The sequence below is a fragment of the Durotheca rogersii genome, assembly GCF_024521655.1.
Source record: "Durotheca rogersii strain YMJ 92031201 chromosome Unknown GGS23scaffold_21, whole genome shotgun sequence".
NCBI classification, from domain to species: Eukaryota; Fungi; Ascomycota; class Sordariomycetes; order Xylariales; family Xylariaceae; genus Durotheca; species Durotheca rogersii.
In genome coordinates, this window is record NW_026251252.1 from 657,248 (window position 1) to 677,883 (window position 20,636).

Consider the following 20,636-nt stretch of genomic DNA (forward strand, 5'->3'; position numbering starts at 1 on the left):
GAGAGAGAGAGAGAGAGAGAGAGAGAGAGAGAGAGAGAGAGAGAGAGAGAGAGAACAACTTTCGGCGTCCCCAACTTAGCTTGGAACATGCACGATTTGAATAGTCTTAGCCAATGTCAGGATAATCACGATGATCGCGAGCTGACGCTTCTCTTTGCTCCTCCGGCTCCCACTATTCCTCTCTTTTCCTTTTAATTTTTTTTTCTCTCTTGCGTGACGCAGGACTTGGGAGTGTGATGGCGAACTAGCAACGCGCCCCCAATGCTATAAATAACCAGAGCGGGACGCAACCCGTCCAGTACCGGCGTGTTACTACGCACCAGACTTTTGGCAGCGTAGGCCGCGATGCTATCATATGATGGTCGAAACCGACGGCTCGGCTCGGCTCGGCTCCCTTGCCCTAAGCGGAAGGTTTTGCTGGGTCATCTATCTCTCGTAATGTAGCCGTTGTTATATTGAATAGATATATTACGTGGGCATATATATTGGTATAGGTACAGGGGGTGGAATGGATAAACGGGCGAGAGAGTTGTTGCTTGGAGAGAGTTGGGTGCTGAAGAGACATTCGCTCCTCTCCGCCCCATCCTCGACCCATGGCCAAACGCCTCTCACCTCATCGGGAACCGCCTCCTGCTCGCGGTATTATTAGATACCTGCTTGACTGCCGTTGCCATTAAGAGGCATCTAGGGCTGACCCTGATTTCAAAAAACCGTCCATAACTGAGCTACTCGTGCAGAGCGGCAGTAGAACATCGCGTCGAAACCGTGGTTGGATTTTGGGGAGATCTGGGACTGCCCGCTCGTCTTTCCCTCTTTTCTTCCACCTCGTTTCTTCTCATCGCCCTCTACTCGCGTGCCCGCCTGCGCCCGAGAAACCCCCAGCCTCCACGAGACAGCCAGCGGCGAAATCGTGAAGCGAGCGTGAACGTAGAAGGGGAGCGTGGGACGTAAGTCTGCCCGGGTGACGCCAGCTTGACCTCTGCCCTGGCACTCCTGTCACACTCCCCTATCACATTCGTCCGGTTCCACCACCCGAGGAAGTATTTTTAACAATCGGTCCTTACAGAGTTGTAATTCCAAAAACGGTAACTTTGCTATTCCTATGTCTTCTCCTGTGAGCGCCCTCCTGACCTGCCGCGACCATTATATGTTACACGCTCGACCATGCCTAGATGACTGGCTGTATACCTACATCTCTGCCAACTTGGAGAGTTTAAGGGGGTGTTAAGATTACCATTAATACAGTAGGTATGTTCAGCGAAAAAAGGGGGTTATTCATGCGTCATTCCTCATCACACGTCACCACGGCTACTCAGCCATCTATCGGAGAAGATGAAATCTTAAGGGGGGCTACTCTTCCCTGGAAGAGCCATCCTCCACTTCTTCTTCCTCTTCCTCGATGCCCCAGTCTCTAAACTCGGTGCCCCTGACCCAGCTGATGCCCTTCCGGACGCGGCTCTCGCGGATAGCTCGTGCATCCCTCTCGTACACGGCGCCGGTGATGGCGAGCGCGAGCACGAATACCCAGACGTCGCCGCCCTTCATGGCTCTCCACCATCGGCGCTTGACGCCTACCTTCCAGAACGAGTCGACGCTAGTCCGGGCACTGTACAGGAACACGCCCCTGCCCTCTCGGCGGTTGACCCAGGCCCACAGGCCGGCCAAGAATCCGCCGAGGAAGAAGCGCTGCGTGGGCAAGAACGTCCGAGGGAACCAGGTCTGGAAGAAGCAGATGCTGGCCCACGCCGTCGAGATGGCGCCCGTGGCAAATGTCGTGAGCCGGAGCGTCTGGGAAAGCAAGCGGTTGACGAAGTACAGCGGCGAGTTGTACAGCCACTTATAACGTGGCAGCATAAGCATGGAATAGAATAGCAGGAAGAAGCGGCCGATCCGCGGGAACGACCGTACCCAGAAGGTAAGATAGGTACGGAGACAGGACGGATCTGACGGATGCAGCGTAGCGCAGCTCAGCGACGCGATGAGGGGATGAGCTCGCGCCGTCAGAGGCGAGACGGCGGTTAGAGACGGGGGTAACGTGGGCTGGTCAGGAAACAGCGCTGGGGAGGTGAAGGGCCTGCCGAATTGTCAGTATGCCATCCGCTATACGCAGCAGCGAGGATCGGTTACTACGTACGGCCAGTTAAGCTTCGCCATCTGGGCCAAGTTGTCGGCGATTTCCCACGCGCTGGGCCAGTTGACGCCAGCAGGCAGGTTGGCCGGAGCGCTGTGGAGATAGGAAGAAGTGTTCTTCCAGATCATGTCGACCATGCCAATCGGCGAGGATTCTCTGTCGAAGACGGTCGCGTGCAGCAGCTGGCCAAACGCCAGCGGCTGGAGCATCCAGCTTCCCCACCACCACGGCCGCTCCCGCTTCACCATCCCCTTCCCACCTGGCCGGGCCTTCCAGCCCCAGATCAGGCCTTGATCCTCGCAGAGGTTCCAGCCAAACTCGAGGGCCCGGAATATGGCTGCTATGGCTACGGTCACGCGCAGTTGCTGGGAGGGATATATGCCCAGAGCGAGGCCTGCGAGACTGGCACCGACCGCGGGCGCGTACGGGGACGTGAGCGTCTGGGCAGTTTTAGGATTGCGGTTCCGGAAGGGTGCGGCGGCTGGGTCCAGCAGGTGCGTGCGAAGCCGGCTGAGAAAGCGGAAGAGGAGACGGTAGAGCAGCAGGATGGTGGATAGGGATAGCGAGAGGCGGAGCCCCGAGGACTTATAAAAGGACTGCTTGCTATTGGCGGTAGCGGCCCTGTACGCTGGTTAGCATATGAGAAGGAGGCTTTGGACTTGCCAAACTATTTCGTTCGCGAGATTTTCCTTACCCCTTCTGCGCCTTAATCTTGGAGAGGACAGCTTCGTAGACCCTTATCCCTATACCGGTGGCAATGAACACACGCAGAGAGTCTCTGATAGCACGCGCATTGTAGCTGTCTCCTTTGTTGGGGGTGACGACAGCCGTCGCCTTCTCCTTGCCCTTGCCCCTAGCGGCATCCTTGTCGGCGGCGGACGCTCTTCGCGTGCCGTTGCTGCCGTCTATGTACCTCTCGACGGTGCTCACGCTCGGCACGTTCCTCCGAAGCAGACGAGATCGTGACAATACATATTTGTGGAGAGTCTCGTACTCGCGAGCGGAGATGGTGTAGCGCAGGGCGTTGCGCAGGACGGGGTCGACGGCGGACCTCGGCTTCGGCTTCGAGTCGGCCCTGGGGCGCGACACGACGTCGGGCTTCTTCGGTATGTCGAGCGGAGGGAGGGTGGGGATTCGGGCGGAGGAGGCCTCGGACTCCATGGTGCTCTGAGCTGGGCGGATAGGCCCCGGTTTTTAATATGACGACGACGACGAGGATTTTCGGGTATTGGTGCCCAACGAGGGCGAAGAGGGGTCGCGACGATGGGACGGAATGGATTCGATCATGCGCGTATAGACACGCCGACAGGAGCGCTGTAGGTGACGGAGATCGGATCGGATCCCTCGCTTTTGCGGTCGTGCCCTGCGAGTGATGGGGGAGAGAGGGGTGGGTTAGGTGTGCCCGGTTTGGCTCGTCCGATACGATGGACGATATTGGCTCGACCGGACCAATTTGGACGCAACGACACGACGTTGCACTCGTCAAAGCTCGAGGCCCCTAAGTCCAGCGGGAGCAGAATGTGCCACGCAGCAAATGAGAAAGGCGAACATTGGAGACGGGCCAGTAGGGTCTCCTCTTCCCTCCGCGCATGTGCGTGCGATGCGAATGTGCGTGCGCGTGGTATGCGTAGATGCCACCACCACTGGGACGACGGCGTGCCAGATCGAAGCGACGGAGTACTCTGGTGACAAGATCGGGGGGGGGGCCAGATTGATTAATTGAATCGACAGACGGACGAATTGGCGGCTGGAGATGCGACAGGGGCAGACCGAGGAGGCGGGAAGGATGTCGATGACGGCGATGGGAGGGAGAGAGGAAGGGAGAGGAAGAGAGGGAACAGGATGGGCGAGAAAGAGAGAGAGGGAGAGACGGCGAGGAACGGGGTGTCGCGTCGAAGCCCATCAGCAGTATTATTATCTTCTCTGCGGACTGGCACGGAGAGGAGAGAGACCTATGAGTAGAGAATTATAGGCCGGCGCCTGGAAATTAGGTACCTAATGTACCTAACGGACCTAATGGACCTTCCATAGGTGTGCCTGCCGGGGGTACCTCCCCCCTAAAGTACTGTACGTAACCCGAGGTAGCAGCGGCAGTAGCAGGGACTTGTAATTACCTGAGGTGCCTACATCGGTCTGCATTAGGGAGTGGATGTAGGGGTACTTTCCCTTCCGCAGCGGGTAACTGCTGGGCCTGAAGTACCTTAGGTATCTCCCCACCTACAACAAGGAGAAAGTGGAAAGCACATGTTGATTTGACGTGCATTATGATGTACCTACCTAGATACCTAGGTACTCTTTAGGTACCTAAAAGTCAGGTACCTCCTAAGGTTACGTGCCTTATTTCCCACGTTCTCCCGCCCACTAGTACGTACCTTTTTACCGTTAGGTACATGCGACACAGGGAAGCCTCGGCTCAAGCTGGCCCCCAATCATGCGCCAATATGAGCGTCTGTGGGGAAAAAGATGGGCCAAACCTGGCTCTAGTGGATGCGGAATGACATCGCCTGCCCGCCATAGGTGTAGGGATTGTACGTACCTACACATACATGACATACATGAGGTGCCTAAATGCTCATACGTGCACCCTCCAACGCCCTATGTCTAGATAACCTCCTAGAGGTAGGATGCAATCTATACAGATCGTATCTACAAATATATAGATATATATGGTATGCCGTCGGGTTCTGGCAGCGCACTCGTAGCCGGCGCATTTACCCCCTGTCTCAGCTCCATGATGTGCGTAGTTCGCCGAGCGTGAGAGGGCGCGAGACCGAAGGGGAGCCCTCCATCCCCTCGTCAGGATCGGCATGAATGGAGAGGCGGTTGAAACGCGCCCTCATTTGCTTTGGTGCCTTTTTCGGCGCGAAAACATCGCGGGCGCCTTTATGCAAAAGCTGGCTAGGACGAGGGGATGCGAGATCCGTGGCCCTTGTCTGGTGCCCGCCAAGGAGTCCTCCTACCCACGTCCCTACACGTAAATATGAGTGCGTCCGTTGGAATTGTCGTATGTCTGCGCAACAATTAGTTCTCGTAGGGAGAGGGAGAAGAGAGGGAGATGAATAAGGAGTATATTATACGTGTATAGCTATTATCTCCTATAGTAGGTATAGTACAAGATATAGGTATGCATAAGGAGGTAGGTAGGTATGTCAGTACACGAGAGAATGCTCCATCGGGTCCATTATAGCCTATAAATAAACCCAGTAGGTATACCACCTACCATAGGCACATCCAGTACGCGAGCAATAAACGCCTACCTACCTAGATCATCTAGGTATGTACTCAACCTTGTAACACCTAAACTCCACCCACACCGGGCTCAGCTTCACCTCACTTACTCTGTACCCCCTCTCCGTCTCCTAACTCGCCTCCCGGGGGGGCCGGTCCGCGCCGCTTAGCTTCTCGAGACGGCTGGCTTCGTGGCCGCCGTCGCCGCCTTGGACGCGGGCGTAGCGCCCCCGTCCTCCTCGCCCGCGGGCAGCGCCGTGCTCACGCCCTCCACGCTGGCGGTCTTGTCACCGCGTCCAATCCCCGCCACGACGATCAGCGGGCCCTTGTAGTTCTTGCGCCCGTCCAGGACCCAGGTCAGCAGCGAGAGGAGCAGCATGATCCCGAACGCCGCCACGCAGTAGTTCATGTTGGCGCTCGTCACCGGCAGCGCCGGCGGGAACACGAACAGCACCGTCGTCAAGACCGTCCACGCTATCCCGACCTGGTTTTTATTTTTATTTTAGCGCTTCGTCGGAACGACCCGTCGAGATAGAAGAGGAGGTGGGCGGGCATAGGTAGGGTAGGTAGGGCAGGCGAGGAAAGGATAGGAAACGGAGAAGATGAGCAAGAAGAAGAAGGGGACGAGACGATCGGGCTTCCTCTACTCACCAGGTTCACTACCCAGCCCAACAGCTCCGGCATCCGGAACGGCCGGTCGGGGGGCAGCATCCGGCGGCCGCGCAGCACGTTGATGGTCGGCGGGATGGCGTAGGTGACGCCGAGCGCGACCACGGACGCCGACGTGATGGCGTTAAAGGTGCTCGTGGACCCGAGGAAGATGCAGCCGAAGACGGCGGCCCAGCCGGCCGTCCACAGCAGCGCGTTGAGCGGCACGTCGAGCCGGCCGTGCACGCGCGCCAGCACGCCGCTGAAGGGCAGGCCGCCGTCGCGCGCGAACGCGTAGCTCATGCGGCTGCTCGTCGTCATCAGCAGCGTCGCCGCGAAGGTCACGCAGCCGATCGGGAACACGAGCAGGCACACGCTCCCCGCCGGGCTGCCCGTCGCGTCGGCGAAGATGCGCAGCAGCGGCCCCGCCGGCGACGCGATCGCCCCGTCGAGGTCCCGCGCGCAGAACAGCAGGCACGACAGGAACACGAAGCCGGTCGCAACGCCGATGCCGATGCAGGCGAGCATGATGCGCGGCCCGCGCACCTGCGGCTGCGGGATCTCCTCGATCATGTGCGCCACCGCGTCGAACCCGGTCAGCGAGAAGGCGCCCTGCAGCAGGCCGAGCAGCCAGGCGATCCCGTCGGGCCACCCGACCTCGTTGGTGAAGCGGCCGTAGACGAAGGCGCCGCTCTGGAAATCGGGCGCGGCGCAGGCGAGGATGGTGATGCTGACGATGACGAACCCGGCCAGGCTCCAGAGGAGGGCGGCCTTGGTGATGAGCGGGAGCAGGCGCGTGCCGAAAGCGTTGATGGCGAACGCGAGCAAGGTGAAGGCGAGGTACATGAGGAACTGATGCCACGGCTGCGGCTCAAAGTCCGGGTGCAGCAGGGCGACGATGTTGAGGACCAAGGTACTACCAAGCAGGCCGCCGGTCGATGCGAGCGCGACCCAGCCGGACACATTGATCCAGCCGGTCACGTAGCTGATGCCGCGGCTCCAGCGGCGCCAGGCGACGATGGCGGCCCAGTGGTACTGGCCGCCGGCGGTCGGGTAGGCGGACAGGAACTCGGCGAGGGAGGCGGCGAGGCACAGGTTGCACACGCCGGCGACTACGAGGCCCCAGATGACGGCGCTGGGGCCGCCCGAGGGCAGGGCGAGCGAGATGGAGGCGGCGAGGGCGGTCCAGGTGTTGAGGATGGCGAAGGCGAGCCCGAGCATGGACAGCATGGAGAAGTTCCGCTTGAGCTCCTGCTTGTGGCCCAGCTGCGCGAGGGTGGCGGCGTCCTGAGCGATGACCTGGTCGTAGCGCGCGTCGCGTGAGCGGGCCGGCGATAGGGGCCCCGCCATCGTCGTCGGGCGGTGATGACGGTTACAAATGTCTAGTGTCGTGCTTCTCTCCTCCCTCTCTCCTCCTATTCTCTCTCCCGTTTCCTACACGATTCCCCACTCACTCCTTCGATACTTCTCCGACCAGCCTACCGGTCGGCCCAATGCGTTCGTAGTCGGTGGGAGGGACGAGAAATTCGGAAGCGCATAGGCGGGCGTAAGGGGACTCCTCGAGGAGCGGATTGGGAGGGGATGGGTATAATAAGTAGACGACAGCGTAGCAGACAGCCGCCGGTTAGCTGATCAACAACGGGACTAGACAAAGATGACCCGGGTCCCTTCTGTCACTCTGGCGGCCGCCACACCTGGACCGTGGCCGGAGATAACCTTGTCGTCTGCTGGATCTGGGTCAATCAGTATCGCCTCTGCATTACACATATCCAGTAGGTAAGCGGCCGCGCGCCCAGGCAGGGATGTGGACAGGGCGGAGAGAAGCCGGGGGGCGAACAGAGAGAGAGAGAGAGAGAGGGCCGGGCACGCCGTCTGTCTCTCTCTCTTCTCTCTCTTTTCTCTCCTCCCACGTAGTACTCCCTACAGGACCTAGCCGGTGGGTTGATTCTCGTCCTGTTCCCCTATCCCTTTCCGCTGCGAGTCCGAGCCGATCCTACCTATAGAACCCGACCCAACGTTAGATCCCTCTTCCCTGTATGAATAGACATTTCCACAGCCCATCCGGCACCCCATCCTAGTGTATGATGCACACGCGGGTTATCATATGTTACCTGTCTGGGGTGCTCATTCTCGCGCTCAACCGCCGCGGACCGTTCGCGTGGTGAAATCCGCGCCAAAATTCCACCACGGTCGACTCAGGTTAGCCACAGGCATTTCGCATGGGTCGTCGGCGGGGGCGCGGTTAGTCCCATCACTATTCCCGTCACTACCTACCTCCCTACTTACGTACCTTGAAGACAAGATATGGAAGCTTGCTCCGGGCACGTACGATACCAAGATAAATAAGGCCTCTTACCTGTATTCGCCCGTCAACATGGCGTCCGTACATCCGTACAATCCACCCGTACCTATCTATTGAACGCACATAACTGGAGAGTTGGCGGGAATCCGAGCGGCTTTGTTCGACTTGTCGTGACCTCGGCACCTCCCCCCCTGTCTTTTCTTTTCATTCCTGTCTCCGTCTGTCAATATTTGTAGAGGAAGAATAAGAAAAGAAAAAAACAAAAGGATTGATCGGCATGTATGTGCAAGGGCCCCCCGGCCCCGGATGACAGTCCCCCGCCATCCCCCATCCCTCCGTTCCCACCCGTGAAAGACTAATCGACGACGACGACTTCAGTTTCGAACCACCCACCCACTCAAACACACATACATATATATATAATATGTACGTATGTGTGTGGTTAGGTCGCATCTGGATACGTCCAAGACTTCTAATGCGGCGCTAGGTATAACAAACTAAGGACCCCAGTAGCTTACAATGTGCGGAGAATGGAGAATGGGGAATGGGGAATGGCCGCTAGGGAGAAAGGAAGCAGAAGGGAAATGCTGAAGGTCGTCAACGTGCGTGATCACGTATTCGTCGTCACCGCGGATTCTCGCGAGGCCCAAGTAATAAGCCACAACAATGTTTTTAGCTCTATCTACTGAAGACTGCCTTGTGGCCCGTCTGATCCGAGGCCGCCTGCCTACCGGGCCACTTACCAGTCACTCTCCTTTCCCCCCTTTACGCCTATCCTTAATCCACTGGCTGCCACGATGCCGCCCTCGACATCCTGGCCGTCGCCATCGTAGCCTGAGAGTGCACGTCTATGGTGCAAACGTAAAAAACGCAATTCCATCGGGTCCGACCAAAGTCGTCTACCCTCATAATCCGCCAAACTCCGGGGCTGTGCATCCATCATGCTCGAAACTGCTGCGGCGGCATTTGAGCTGCAGTCAAATAGGGTATTATGCGAATGCCGAAAAGTCCTCCCTCTTCAGTCCCTCTTTTGCTATTCGCAAACCTATACCCTCTATCTTTTTTTTTCTGTTTTGTTTCCTTCCTTCTTTAGAAATCATATATCACTTAGGCATCTCGTAACCATGCCACCGGGGCGAGAATCTTTTGACAGAAACCCCCTCGTACCGTAGGAACCAAGGGGTGGGTGCCGCGGGGGAAGAGAGGATCAGCGAGATAGCCAGTCACACGGGCATTGTGACGAGCTTCTCCGTCACTCCACTCCCAATCAACCGTGACGAGGAGGGAGAGGGAAGGGGAGAAGGGGGGCGAACATACACCAGTGAACACCAAACGCAATGCATACGAGGAGGCCCAACCGAGGGAAAAAAAAAAGAAGCAAGGAGACACAGTCCATCACTCATTAGGTGCCATGCGATAAAGGAAACTCGACTCATCCGTAACCGCCAACCCGAGGCGTTCCATCATGAGAGCCCATCACACAAAAAAACTTCCGGCCTGCCAGCTAGACCATCGATTTGTGCGCGTCGTACAGGCGCAGCCGCGGCTGCTTCTGTGGTGCCTCCGCAGCCGTCGAGAATTGCGGTACCCAGCTTCGGACGATTCCGGGGACTTCGGCACCCCGCGGCTGAACGACTTCCTCCTGCCAATTCAACACGTCCCAGGGCTCCACGACCGGATGGCGTCGCTGGGCAGAGAGCCGCTGTTGGATCTCCCGATAATGGGGGACCGCTTCAGAACGGACTGCTTCGACGGCGCGCACACGTCTTGCTTCTCTCTCGGCCACAACTCCGGCGACAGCGTGGTATCGGCCCTGGGCGCTGTTCCAGCCCGAGACACCGTCGCTGGCAGAGGTCAGCACGGCGCACAGCTCATAGAACGGCAGGTTCAGCAAGACGCGCGAGAGAACCGGGGAGCACTTGGCGGGGCTGCGTTGAGGCGTGCCGTCTTCCGGATAGACGGGTGGGAGGTCGCCGAACTTGATGCTCGAAAACCGGTTCGCCTTGGCTCGGTCGCGCACCTCTACGTCTTGAGCTAGGGCGGGTTCCGCACCCTTCGCTGTCGGACTGGTGGCGGCAAAAGCGACGGGGATGCGGGCAAAGTTCTGGGAATCGCCCACCGAGGTATCGAGCTTGAAATCGGAAGGGAAAGCGTTGATAAGGAAGTTCATAGTGGCATCCAGGAGAAGTCTGGTCTCCGGGCCGTATCCGAACTCCAGCTCGACTTCCTGCTCCGCGTCATAGTTGACGTGTCGTTGCGTGGTGCCTTCGAGCACAAAGCCGAGAGCTGCCTCCACGGTACTCCACGACAGGAAGTCGGCAGCCATCTGGAGACCGCGCAAGTGGACATCTTGCATGTTCAGAATATGACCCGCGGCAGCGTAGCCTAGGCAGAACTGGAACCGATCGACCTTATCGCTCGTGAACCCTGTGATATCGACGGGTGTAAGCAGTGGGTACATGTACAGGCGCCGCACTGCGCCCCACCAAGCATCAGAACGTAGGAAGGGGTCTTCCGACTCGACAGTGATCGTATGCGAGCCCAGATCTGTGGCACGGGCAGCCATGATGTGCTGCCTCAGGGATGGACTGCGCGCTAAAATGAGTTTGTGACCGGTTATCTTCACGGGGCGGTGGGCGCCCTTCGTAGAAACGAGTTCGAGGACGCAGTCGGCAAGCTCGCCATTGTCGAACTGGCCTCGGAGATAGCGGATGCTATCTACCAGCCCGTCGTCCATCACATCTCCGTAGCGGGCAAAAACGCCCATGGGCACGAAGGGCGGGAAATGGCTGACGGGATGCTCATGATGGACGTGACCGCCGTAGGGGGGACCATTAGGAGGAGGATACGGCATGACGCCATTCTCAACACCGTTTAGCTCTACCGAAGCGGGCGAGCCGTGGAAGCTGTGGGGAGTCGAGAGGCCGTAACGGGCAACGCTAGGCGAGTAGGGATCGTAAGGAGGGTGCGGTACGGGAGCTGGTCCCTGTCCATAGGCCTCGACGCCTCCGCCAGCCATGGGCATCATCTCGGGTCGGAATTGGGTCTTGATCGGACCTGGAAAGCCGTTCCCGTCAGGGCTGCTGGGGTGGTGGCCGTTGGCCTGGGCATGGATGCGGTTCTCGCCGTTGGCGGGTGGGGGCGCCGGAGGCACGAAGCCACCGGGCAGCGGTGCCGGGGAAGGGGTATGCGAGCTAGCAAACCCACCAAACATGATGCCGCCGTTGCTCACGCGAGCGGGGTGGTAAGGGTGCATGTGGGGCGGGCCGCCTCGGCTGGTAGGGTCGGGGAACTGATCGGTGGGCGGCGGGTGGTGCGGGAGGTGGGGTCCCTGAGAGAGAGAATGGAATTCTGGTCGAATAGAGGACGCGGCCGACTGGGGTTGTGAGACATGTCGGGGTGCATCTTGGGCACCTATAAGCTGTAAGAGTCTAAGATCTGATGGAGAGCGCTCTGACTGCGGGTGCGCTTTACCTGGATAGTAGTGATCCGCAGAAACAACAGCGGATCCAGCGGCAGACTCGGCATCTGCAACGGACGAGGCCGAGGGCGTGTGTCGCGGAGCATTGCTGCTGCCGCCGGCCCCGTTGACGCCACGCACCGACACGGGAGCATCGACAATCTCGCTGGGGATATTGTTGCCGTTGTCGGAGTGGCTGGCATCGCGCTGGAGAGGGTTATCGACATTGGCGGCGGCGGCGGCATGTTCGGGCATCTCCACATCGAAACCGTTAACCCCATGCTCTAAGGCCTGGGCTGACTGCACAACTTTCGCACTATCCGAAGCGGGAACTGCGTCGGTAAGAGCAGCCTCGAGGGACGAAGCGGGGACGCCGTTGCTCGACGGATGAATCGCAACACGCTGGTTCCCGGAGAAGGACCGGGAGGCCATCAGCAGGGGGATAGCGGGCATGACGACGGGCCGCGACTGGGTGATGACGGCGGAGTGCTTCCTCTTCGTATGGCCGGTGGTAGCCTTTCCAGGCTTCGGCTCACCCTTGTGAGGCGACATGGCGAGATGTGGACGGTCTGCTAGCCTCGGTTCGACAGCGAGGCTATAACGAGGGAGGGGATATCAGCGGTCGCGAGGCGGTCCAAAAGAATATACCCAACAGCAGGCGAGGAAGGACGGCAGAGGTGAGGGGAGAGGGAGAGGGGGTAGGGCGACCCCGGCGACGCGGGCGGAGAGAGGAATAAAGGAGGGACACAGTGGGAGACAGAGCGGGAGGTGAGAGAGGGCAGGAAATCCGGGACGTGCGCGGCGAGGTGAGGCACTAAAGCTAGGCGGACATTCGACCGTGAGATCGTGGCACCGGACCCCGAAGCCTGCAACTCAACCGTGGCGCTGATACGACGGAGAGTAAGTGGTTTCTATCCCACCATGCCACGGGTTTTAAGACGTACCGGATGGCAAGGCGAGGCCAGACGGGACGAGACGAGACGGAGGAGGAAAAAAGGGGGAGACGAAAGGCGAGGCGCAGGCCGGATGGAGAGAGATGGGAGAGGGAGGAGACAGGAGAGAGACGGGGAAGTATTGTAAGTAGAGGGAGTCAGTCGGTCCGGATACCAACAGCAGGGCGGACTGACGAGAAGGGATACGCACGGCGGGACGGGTGAGTAGAAAAACAATACGAGAGAGGCAGAGAGGAGAGAGAGGAGCACAAAGGTGCAGTGCCAAAATCGATGGGAGGCGCCGTCAATTGTTGGCTCGAGGGGGAGGAAAAGGTGACGAGGCGAAGGATGGATTTCCTCGTGGGCATTGGATGGCGGATGGCGGATGGCGGATGGTGGTGGAGGAAGTTTGGGGGCAGCTCCCTCCGTCAAATCTATCCAGCGCGCGGCTTCCATGGCGGGGGAAGGAAAAGTCCGAAGTTTTTTTTTTTATTCTCTCTCTCTGACTGGCCGATAAGATGGGGAACTTGGTACCTGGGTACCTTGGATACGTCCCCGTTTCTGTCAGTTCGGTACCTGACGCATACACCAAAACATGCAAACCTTGGCCTTCCACGCCCGCAGCACATGCCTCCGATGGAAGTACCTACGGGTATATGAGGTACGTGCCCACTTGGGCAGGTTAGGTACCTATGTACCCAAGGTAGGTGACAGTCTTACCCACCCTCCCTTAGGACCTAGAGGTACCTCGTAGATCGGTTTTACTATCCAGAATCGGAATAGGAATCTAACCTAAGCCACGCCGCTTTTAGCCTAAGCCTAAACCTAAGTCTGGCTTAATAAGACCCGCTTTTTATAACCTAATATAAATAAACTTATATAATTTCTAAATACGTATTACCGTAATTACGCTAAAAAGACCGTTTAATATAAAATAGACTTTAGTATATAAGCTTAACCTCTTTCCATAGACTACCCCTTCGCGGATTACCTAAAAAACCCTTACTACGTAAATAATTAAAGCTATTTAAACTACTAAAACTAATTAAAACCTTCCGATTACGGCGTTACTACCCTAATATAGTTCTCCGCTTACGATCCCTCGTTTTTAGCCGTTTCCTACGCCGTTTCCTATTCGTTAGGTACCTCTTCGTCGCTTGCCTCGTCCTTATATACGATCCTACCTTTTAACGACCTTTTCGCTTACCGTATATTAATTATACGTACGAAGCGCTTACCTAGCGCCGGAAGGACCTTCCGACGGGTCTTAGGAATACTACCATAGCCTAGTACCGATCGAATTAAATCATAGCTATAAATAACTATAATTAACTAATCGACTAGCTAAAAACGGTAACTAGAAAAAGGAAAAACTAATAGAAATAAATAGAGATAGTAAATAAAGGCATAATAAGAAACGAATAAAAAGCTATAAATCCTAATATCTATAGGTTTAAGTTTAATCGATAAAAAGATAAGTACGAAACCTATATAAATATATATCTAAAAGGCTACGTAGCTTAGTTTTACCGTACTACTATAATAATCGAAACTCTTAGTATCTAGGATCGTATTACTTAAATCCTAGATTTCGAGGCTAATAAGACTTTATAATAGTAGGATATTTTCCTTATCGGGGTTAGCTATACCGCGGCTATAAAATAAATCTAATTATATTTATAAAGGGTTATCGATTCCGTTAGTCTCCTAGATAAGTCGGTATTAGAGTACGTCGTCGCGTTAGTAACTATATTATCCGACGCCTAACGTTACTTTTCTTTATATATTTTAAATAAGGTAGCATTACCTTCGTATTATTACCTTCGTACCTACGTTTAAAGTTACGTTACCTTAACTACCCCTAGTCGCGGTAAAAAAATAAACTTAAGTTTATTAATCTATTGCTATTATTAACGGATTAATTTAGGCTTCGTAAAGAATTTCCCGTATCCGTAAATATAGTAATTCATTTTCCTACTTTTAACTTTAACCGTTAGGAAATACTATATCGCGTAACTTAATTACGTAAGGGATTAGCGATTAATAATACGGAGTAAAGTATACCGATATAGTCTTATAAAAGGCCTTCTTAGTTATTATTCCTCGCTTTAAGGTAATAAGCTCTTCTATATCTATATAATTCTACTTATTATATCGAGAAATACTTTAGTTATTACCTTATCCGTTATAATGGATATAAATCTAAAAGAGAACCTAAAAAAAGGACTCGAGGTTATTTATAAAGGAGTAATCGTCGCCGGAGAGGATCCCGATTACTATAAAAGCCCTCGTACCGGTTATTTCTTTAGTACTTAATGCTTATAATCGATCGGTTTTAATAACGAGATCGAGATTAATTAAAAACGAAGGCTAAGAAAGGTTCTCGTTATCTTTATTAATTATAAGATTATTAATTAAGATATCCCGATAAAGAATATTAGCCTTATATAAAGACTTATATCCTTTAATATATCCCTCTAACGCCTTAAGTAAGGCTACTTATAAGCTTACCTTATAGATTAGCCTCCCGTAATCGCGTAAAATAATACGTCGGTAAACCCGGTTCGGGAGTAAACTTCTAGGTTTTATAGGAAACGCCGAACCCGAACCTAAACGGGACCTTTTACCGGGCGGAAGAGGGACGTTAACTTAATAAGATAAGCGTTTAAAGCTCGTAAAACTTAGGCGTAATCGAGAAAACTAGGCTAGGCGTTCTTAATTATAATTACTAGCCTTTATAACGTTTAATCCTTTACGAATATAGCCTTAAATATCGTCGTTATTATATCCTATATAAACCGTCGTATAGGCGTAATACCGCGCGACATTCTTTACGCGTTTCTTTATTATTACTTTAAGTAATCTACCTTCGTCGTTACGTTCTAGAAATTACCATAAGTCTTTAATAATAAGCAGTACTATTTTATCTCCTTCGGGATACGCTTTCTAATAAATAGTTATACGGCCTATTATACCTAGTATCCGCCTTATAAGACTATCGATTATAATGCGCTTTATCGTATTATTTCGTTTAATATCGATATATTAATAGTAATTTAATTTCATTATAATAAGGTCGAAGCCGAGCGATTAATCGTTTATCTAAAGAAAACCAAGGATAGTTAATATAAATAGCTACCCTATGTTATAAATATCGAATTTCTTAAATGCGATAGCGCTAAGCCGGTCGAATTCTTAAAGCCGTATTTAACGTCTATATAAGGTAAAGGCTAGAATAAAGCGACGAATAGGTTAAGAAGTAAATACTTCTTTCGCGAATCTTCCTAGAATAAGCCGCGCCTTAGAATCTATATCTTCTTTAGGATTACTCTTTAGTTCCTTAGGTATTAAGATATATAATTAGTCGTCCCCGACCGTCGGGTTATTTATAAAGATAAAATCGGGTTTCCGCTTCGTAACCGAGCTATAAAGCGGTTTATTAAAGTAAGCTAACGGCCTCCGTATTATTTTCGGCCTATAGTTCTACGTTTACCGGATAATTTAATTATATAAATCGGCTAGCTAAGTAATAACGTCGTCTTAGTTAACATCCTTTAACTATTTAGTCTAACGACCTTCTCTATAGCGTAATAATATCTTATTAATATATTCCTAGAAGATATTTATAGATACTACTTCGAGGTTTAGAATATTACCGAAAAGGGCTTCGTAAAAATTCGGAACATCGACGTATATAACGCTAAGTTTATCTTTAAGAACTTTATTTATATTAATGCGTAATTTAAAGGAATTTATAAAGCTACTTATTTTATATACCGATAGTATTTATAGGAAGGAGGAAACGGGTTTTCGTAGAGAAGTAAATTCGGTAACGGCGTAATAAACTTATTCCTAGATTTCGATATCGGATTAATAAATAAGGACGGCATTTAAAAGAGGCTTAATTCGGTTAAGGTAAACGGTATTAAAAGCGAGTACCGGAATAAGATTAAAAATATCTTAACGTAGGTTATTATAGCTTATTTAAAAAGGTAAATAACGGGAGGCTAGGTAGTTAAGAAATATAGAAAAAAGCGTAAGTATAATGGTTTAAAGATCTAGATATATATTAAAATAATCGATAGGAAATAAGTAGTTCGTATTTACCTTTACGGTTAACTATATCGAATTCGATAGGATTCTAAACGATTACGTTTAATAACGTACGGCTTAGAAGATAATTCCGAATAATATCTAGCTAGTATTAATCTATCGTAACGAGAAAGTATATTTAGCGATAATAATTAATAAGAAAAGTCGGTATAGCGCGTTATATACTCGGTCGGCGATATTTACGTTATTACGAATAACTATATTAATAAATATACGGATTAAACTAATATTTAATAAAGCGTTACCTTCCTTATCCCGCTATATAGATTATTATAAGCTTTATTTAAACTATTAAAGCATAAGCTAATTATTAGGTATTAGTTCTAGGATAAAGCAAGGAATAAGCTATAGCTTCTTTATATATAACTTCCTAGGAAGTCGCTCGGTCCCCGGGTAAAGGCTAGAGTAGGCTTAGGTAGTTAAAGCGCTAATGAAAATACATACCTACTATAAGTAAAATATACCGCGGCTATAGCTAAAATAACCGTAAGCGCTCTAAAGCCTAACTATAAATACTCTACCTTTATAATAATATTTTATATATCCCCGTTATTCCTTATCCTAAATAGTTATCTATAGCGAATTAATATAGCGTCTTATTTTATTAGCTTTAAAAAAATTACCGCGAAGGATATAATAATTATCGCTAAGGTTTAAGAATGCTTTTAAACGAAGTTATTATAGGTATATTCCTTATACTCCCTTTAAATCCCGTCGCTATAGCTAGTTAATGGATTTCTAGGTTAATTAAGAGTAACTTACCGTTAAAGCCGGCTTCGAGGACGGTATTACGGCTAAAGCCTATTATAAGCTACCTCCCGATTTAGATAGCCCCGGCGATACGCTAGGAAAGCGATAGTATTCTTATAACTAAGCCGCTTCGATACGATTAAAAACCGAAGATAAAAACGAATACTACCTTTATAACCGCTTTACGTTCTGCTACCTATTTAACCTTAAGGATAGAAAGGATTAAATTAATAACTTAATATAAAAGGCTAGATTATAAAATATATTAAAGGAATACCTTAAATAATAGAATCGCTTAAAGACGGCCGAGATACTACGTAATATTACGTAATATAATAAATTAACGAGGTAAAGTAGCTCCGATTACGTCGTACTTTACCTCGCGTAGCTTACGTAGCTTACGTAATATTAGCGTAGCTATCTAGATTTACTAACGAAGGATAGGCTAGTATATTATTTCTTTTATTCCGCTTCGAATTTACTTATCTAAGCCGTTTCCTATTAATATACTTATTCTTCTACCGTAACTTAGTAAGCTCTTTAACCGATAATATAATATTTTTAGATAAATAAATTCCTCGATAACTAGATTATTTAAAAAGGCTAGGCTAAGAAAAAGAGAAAGAAGAAAATAAGAGCCGATAATATAGGCGTTACTTTACGGATTAAGCTACCTTTTAATGTTATAATAATACGGTAGAACTAAGCTACGTAGCCTTTTAGATATATATTTATATGGGTTTCGTATTTATATTCTTATCGATTAAACTTAGACTTATAGATATTAGGATCTATAGCTATTTATTCGTTTCTTACTATGCCTTTCTAGCCTTATCGCTATTCCATTCTTTTTAGTCTTTCCTAGCTACCGTTTTTAGCTAGCCGATTAACTAATTATAACTATTTATAGCTATAATTTAATTCGATCGGTACTACGTTAGTTATTAATAGTTAGGTTAACCTCGCTATACGTATCTCCTATAGCGTACCTACGCTACTCCTATTCGATAGCGACTACCTAGTAACTCGTCCGTAACCTTACCTTATCTTAAGAGCGACCTTTTGCGATCGTTTTTATAGTTAATAGGTTCAGGATACGTTAGTTAGAAGATTCCCTGATTTTTAATTAATAAGGAGCTATTTTCGTAGCTCTAGAGCCGTTTTCGTAGCTTTCGGATTAAGCCTTTTTAGGCCATAGCTTTTCAGGTTAGGCATTATTAATAACTACGCCCTCTTAATAGCTTTTGATTAGCTTACCTAAAAGCTCGTTCGCCGATTAATAGATCTACCTTATCCTCGTTTCTCGGTAGTCTTCTAATTTTACCCCCGTCGTTTTTATCCCTAATTTTTTACTCGCGCTTAAGTAATAGTTTTTAGTTAATCTAACTACGTTACCGCTACCCCCCCTTTTTATAATATACGCTCGTATACGCTTAAAGGCATTCGTTCGTTACCGATTAGTTTATTTTAATCGCAAGAGGCTTATTAATAGCTTAGATTATCCTTATTTATCCTAGCTAGTTATAAATAATACCTAGGGAGGTCTCCTTAACTCCTTAACCGATAAGTACTACGATATCCTCACGAGAAAATAACCGATACGCGCCTTATACCTACGAACCTAATCGGAGACGTTCCGATTAATACGAAAACCTATAAACGATACCGATACGAAACGAATTAAATAAATATTAAATAAGATAGCCTATATATAGTATAGGAATAAGATTAAAACGCCTAAAGGCCCCTTTTACCGCCCTTACCGATATATGGTTCGTAGGAGAGCCGTAAGAGCCCTAAAACCACGTATAAGAAAGGGATCGAGGGCCAAGGGAAGCCCGGTAGATGCTACCGGACGAATAACCATAGGAATAATCGAAAATAATTATAGGAATAATTAGGCATTAAATAGGATATATTACGTTAGTTTATAGGGTTAGGATTAGTTAAAAGGATCGGTAAAAGATAATTATAAACGAAAAGGACGGGAATTACGTTACATTAGGGATTATTTTCTTTCGTTTCTTTCGGGAGCTACGCTTATTTTACCTACCCGTTATAGTTCTTATTCCCTAACGGATCCCTATTATTTCTTAATGGCCCTAATAAAACTAGCTCGCTCTTAATTAATTAAGGTTAATTAGGAATAAGTCGATTAGATTTAGGATTAATCGGGATTAGGCATAGTTAGGCATAATTATAGTTACCACCTACTTATTACTATTATAATCGTTCCTAGTTATCAGGATTACTCTATTTCTCCCTAACTTATCCCGTTAACCTTTAATTAAACTAGCTCGCTTTTAATTAACTAGGATTAATCGGGATTAGGTTAATTAGGTTATTTAGGATTAATAAGAAACGAGCTCGAGTAACCGTACCAATTATTAATAAAAGTTTAATTACTCCTTACGGAATAATTAAACTAAGGAGGCTATAGTAGTACGGTAGAACTAGGCTACGTAACCTTTTAGATATATATTTATATAGGTCTCGCATTTATATTTTTATCGATTAAACTTAAATCTATAGATATTAGGATCTATTATTTCTTACTATGCCTTTCTAGCTATCGCCGTTTCGCTATATCTTATTTATTCTAGTTTTTCCTAGCTACCGTCTTTAGCTAGCCGATTAACTAATTACAGCTATTTATAGCTATAATCTAATTCGATCGGTACTCGATTAATTATTAGTAGTTATATTAACCTTGCTATACGTACCTCTATTATAGCATACCTATACTACTCTTATTTAGTACTTATTTAATTCAAAGCGTAAAAATCGGCATACATACGTCTTTCATTAATTTTATTATGAGTTATACCTCGTATATATAATGCCATTCTTAGTAATGCTATTTATATAGTATTTATACCCCGAGTTACCTATCGTAATTAATAATAAGCTATAATTAAGTTAGCTAGGGTTTAATAATTCTAGTATTAGAAATTTAATATAAAGTTAAACTAATTATATATAATTAAATTAAGTAGGTAATTAAATTAAGCGGGTAATTAAATTAGGTAGGTAGGTAATTAAATTATTTAAGTAGCGATCTAAACGGAAGTA

General features: G+C 49.6%; 4 protein-coding genes across 4 annotated transcripts; 1 reads left to right on the forward strand and 3 right to left on the reverse strand.

Moving 5' to 3' along the window:
• Positions 1-1,058: 1,058 nt before the first annotated feature.
• On the reverse strand, positions 1,059-3,460 carry GGS23DRAFT_217055 (uncharacterized protein). Its single transcript, XM_051511935.1, has 3 exons — positions 2,826-3,460; positions 2,135-2,752; positions 1,059-2,074 (listed from the first exon to the last, which is right to left on the reverse strand). Exons 1-3 carry the CDS (start codon positions 3,290-3,292, stop codon positions 1,351-1,353), a joined length of 1,809 nt encoding a protein of 602 aa, XP_051369634.1. The 5' UTR covers positions 3,293-3,460; the 3' UTR covers positions 1,059-1,350.
• A 1,857-nt stretch (positions 3,461-5,317) lies between these two features.
• Positions 5,318-7,827, reverse strand: GGS23DRAFT_217115 (amino acid/polyamine transporter I). Its single transcript, XM_051511936.1, has 2 exons — positions 6,011-7,827; positions 5,318-5,843 (listed from the first exon to the last, which is right to left on the reverse strand). The coding sequence occupies exons 1-2, from the start codon at positions 7,355-7,357 to the stop codon at positions 5,526-5,528; spliced, it is 1,665 nt and encodes a 554-aa protein (XP_051369635.1). The 5' UTR covers positions 7,358-7,827; the 3' UTR covers positions 5,318-5,525.
• Positions 7,828-8,736: 909 nt separating this feature from the next.
• On the forward strand, positions 8,737-9,622 carry GGS23DRAFT_217182 (uncharacterized protein). Its single transcript, XM_051511938.1, has one exon. It carries the CDS (start codon positions 8,976-8,978, stop codon positions 9,429-9,431), a length of 456 nt encoding a protein of 151 aa, XP_051369636.1. The 5' UTR covers positions 8,737-8,975; the 3' UTR covers positions 9,432-9,622.
• On the reverse strand, positions 9,376-12,831 carry GGS23DRAFT_217125 (uncharacterized protein). Its single transcript, XM_051511937.1, has 4 exons — positions 12,714-12,831; positions 11,784-12,364; positions 9,709-11,723; positions 9,376-9,393 (listed from the first exon to the last, which is right to left on the reverse strand). The coding sequence occupies exons 2-3, from the start codon at positions 12,319-12,321 to the stop codon at positions 9,814-9,816; spliced, it is 2,448 nt and encodes an 815-aa protein (XP_051369637.1). The 5' UTR covers positions 12,322-12,364; positions 12,714-12,831; the 3' UTR covers positions 9,376-9,393; positions 9,709-9,813.
• Positions 12,832-20,636: the final 7,805 nt, after the last annotated feature.

What these genes read in the sequence shown, in the direction of transcription:
- GGS23DRAFT_217115 (XM_051511936.1), bottom strand. Translation starts at nt 7,357, where the DNA reads ATGGCGGGGCCCCTATCGCCGGCCCGCTCACGCGACGCGCGCTACGAC. An exon ending in TGGGCTGGGTAGTGAACCTG is followed by an intron (nt 5,844 to 6,010) that starts GTGAGTAGAGGA and finishes AATAAAAACCAG; the next exon opens with GTCGGGATAGCGTGGACGGT.
- GGS23DRAFT_217055 (XM_051511935.1), bottom strand. Translation starts at nt 3,292, where the DNA reads ATGGAGTCCGAGGCCTCCTCCGCCCGAATCCCCACCCTCCCTCCGCTC. An exon ending in AAGATTAAGGCGCAGAAGGG is followed by an intron (nt 2,753 to 2,825) that starts GTAAGGAAAATC and finishes ACCAGCGTACAG; the next exon opens with GGCCGCTACCGCCAATAGCA. An exon ending in ATGGCGAAGCTTAACTGGCC is followed by an intron (nt 2,075 to 2,134) that starts GTACGTAGTAAC and finishes ACAATTCGGCAG; the next exon opens with GCCCTTCACCTCCCCAGCGC.
- GGS23DRAFT_217182 (XM_051511938.1), top strand. Translation starts at nt 8,976, where the DNA reads ATGTTTTTAGCTCTATCTACTGAAGACTGCCTTGTGGCCCGTCTGATC.
- GGS23DRAFT_217125 (XM_051511937.1), bottom strand. Translation starts at nt 12,321, where the DNA reads ATGTCGCCTCACAAGGGTGAGCCGAAGCCTGGAAAGGCTACCACCGGC. An exon ending in TGCGGATCACTACTATCCAG is followed by an intron (nt 11,724 to 11,783) that starts GTAAAGCGCACC and finishes TACAGCTTATAG; the next exon opens with GTGCCCAAGATGCACCCCGA.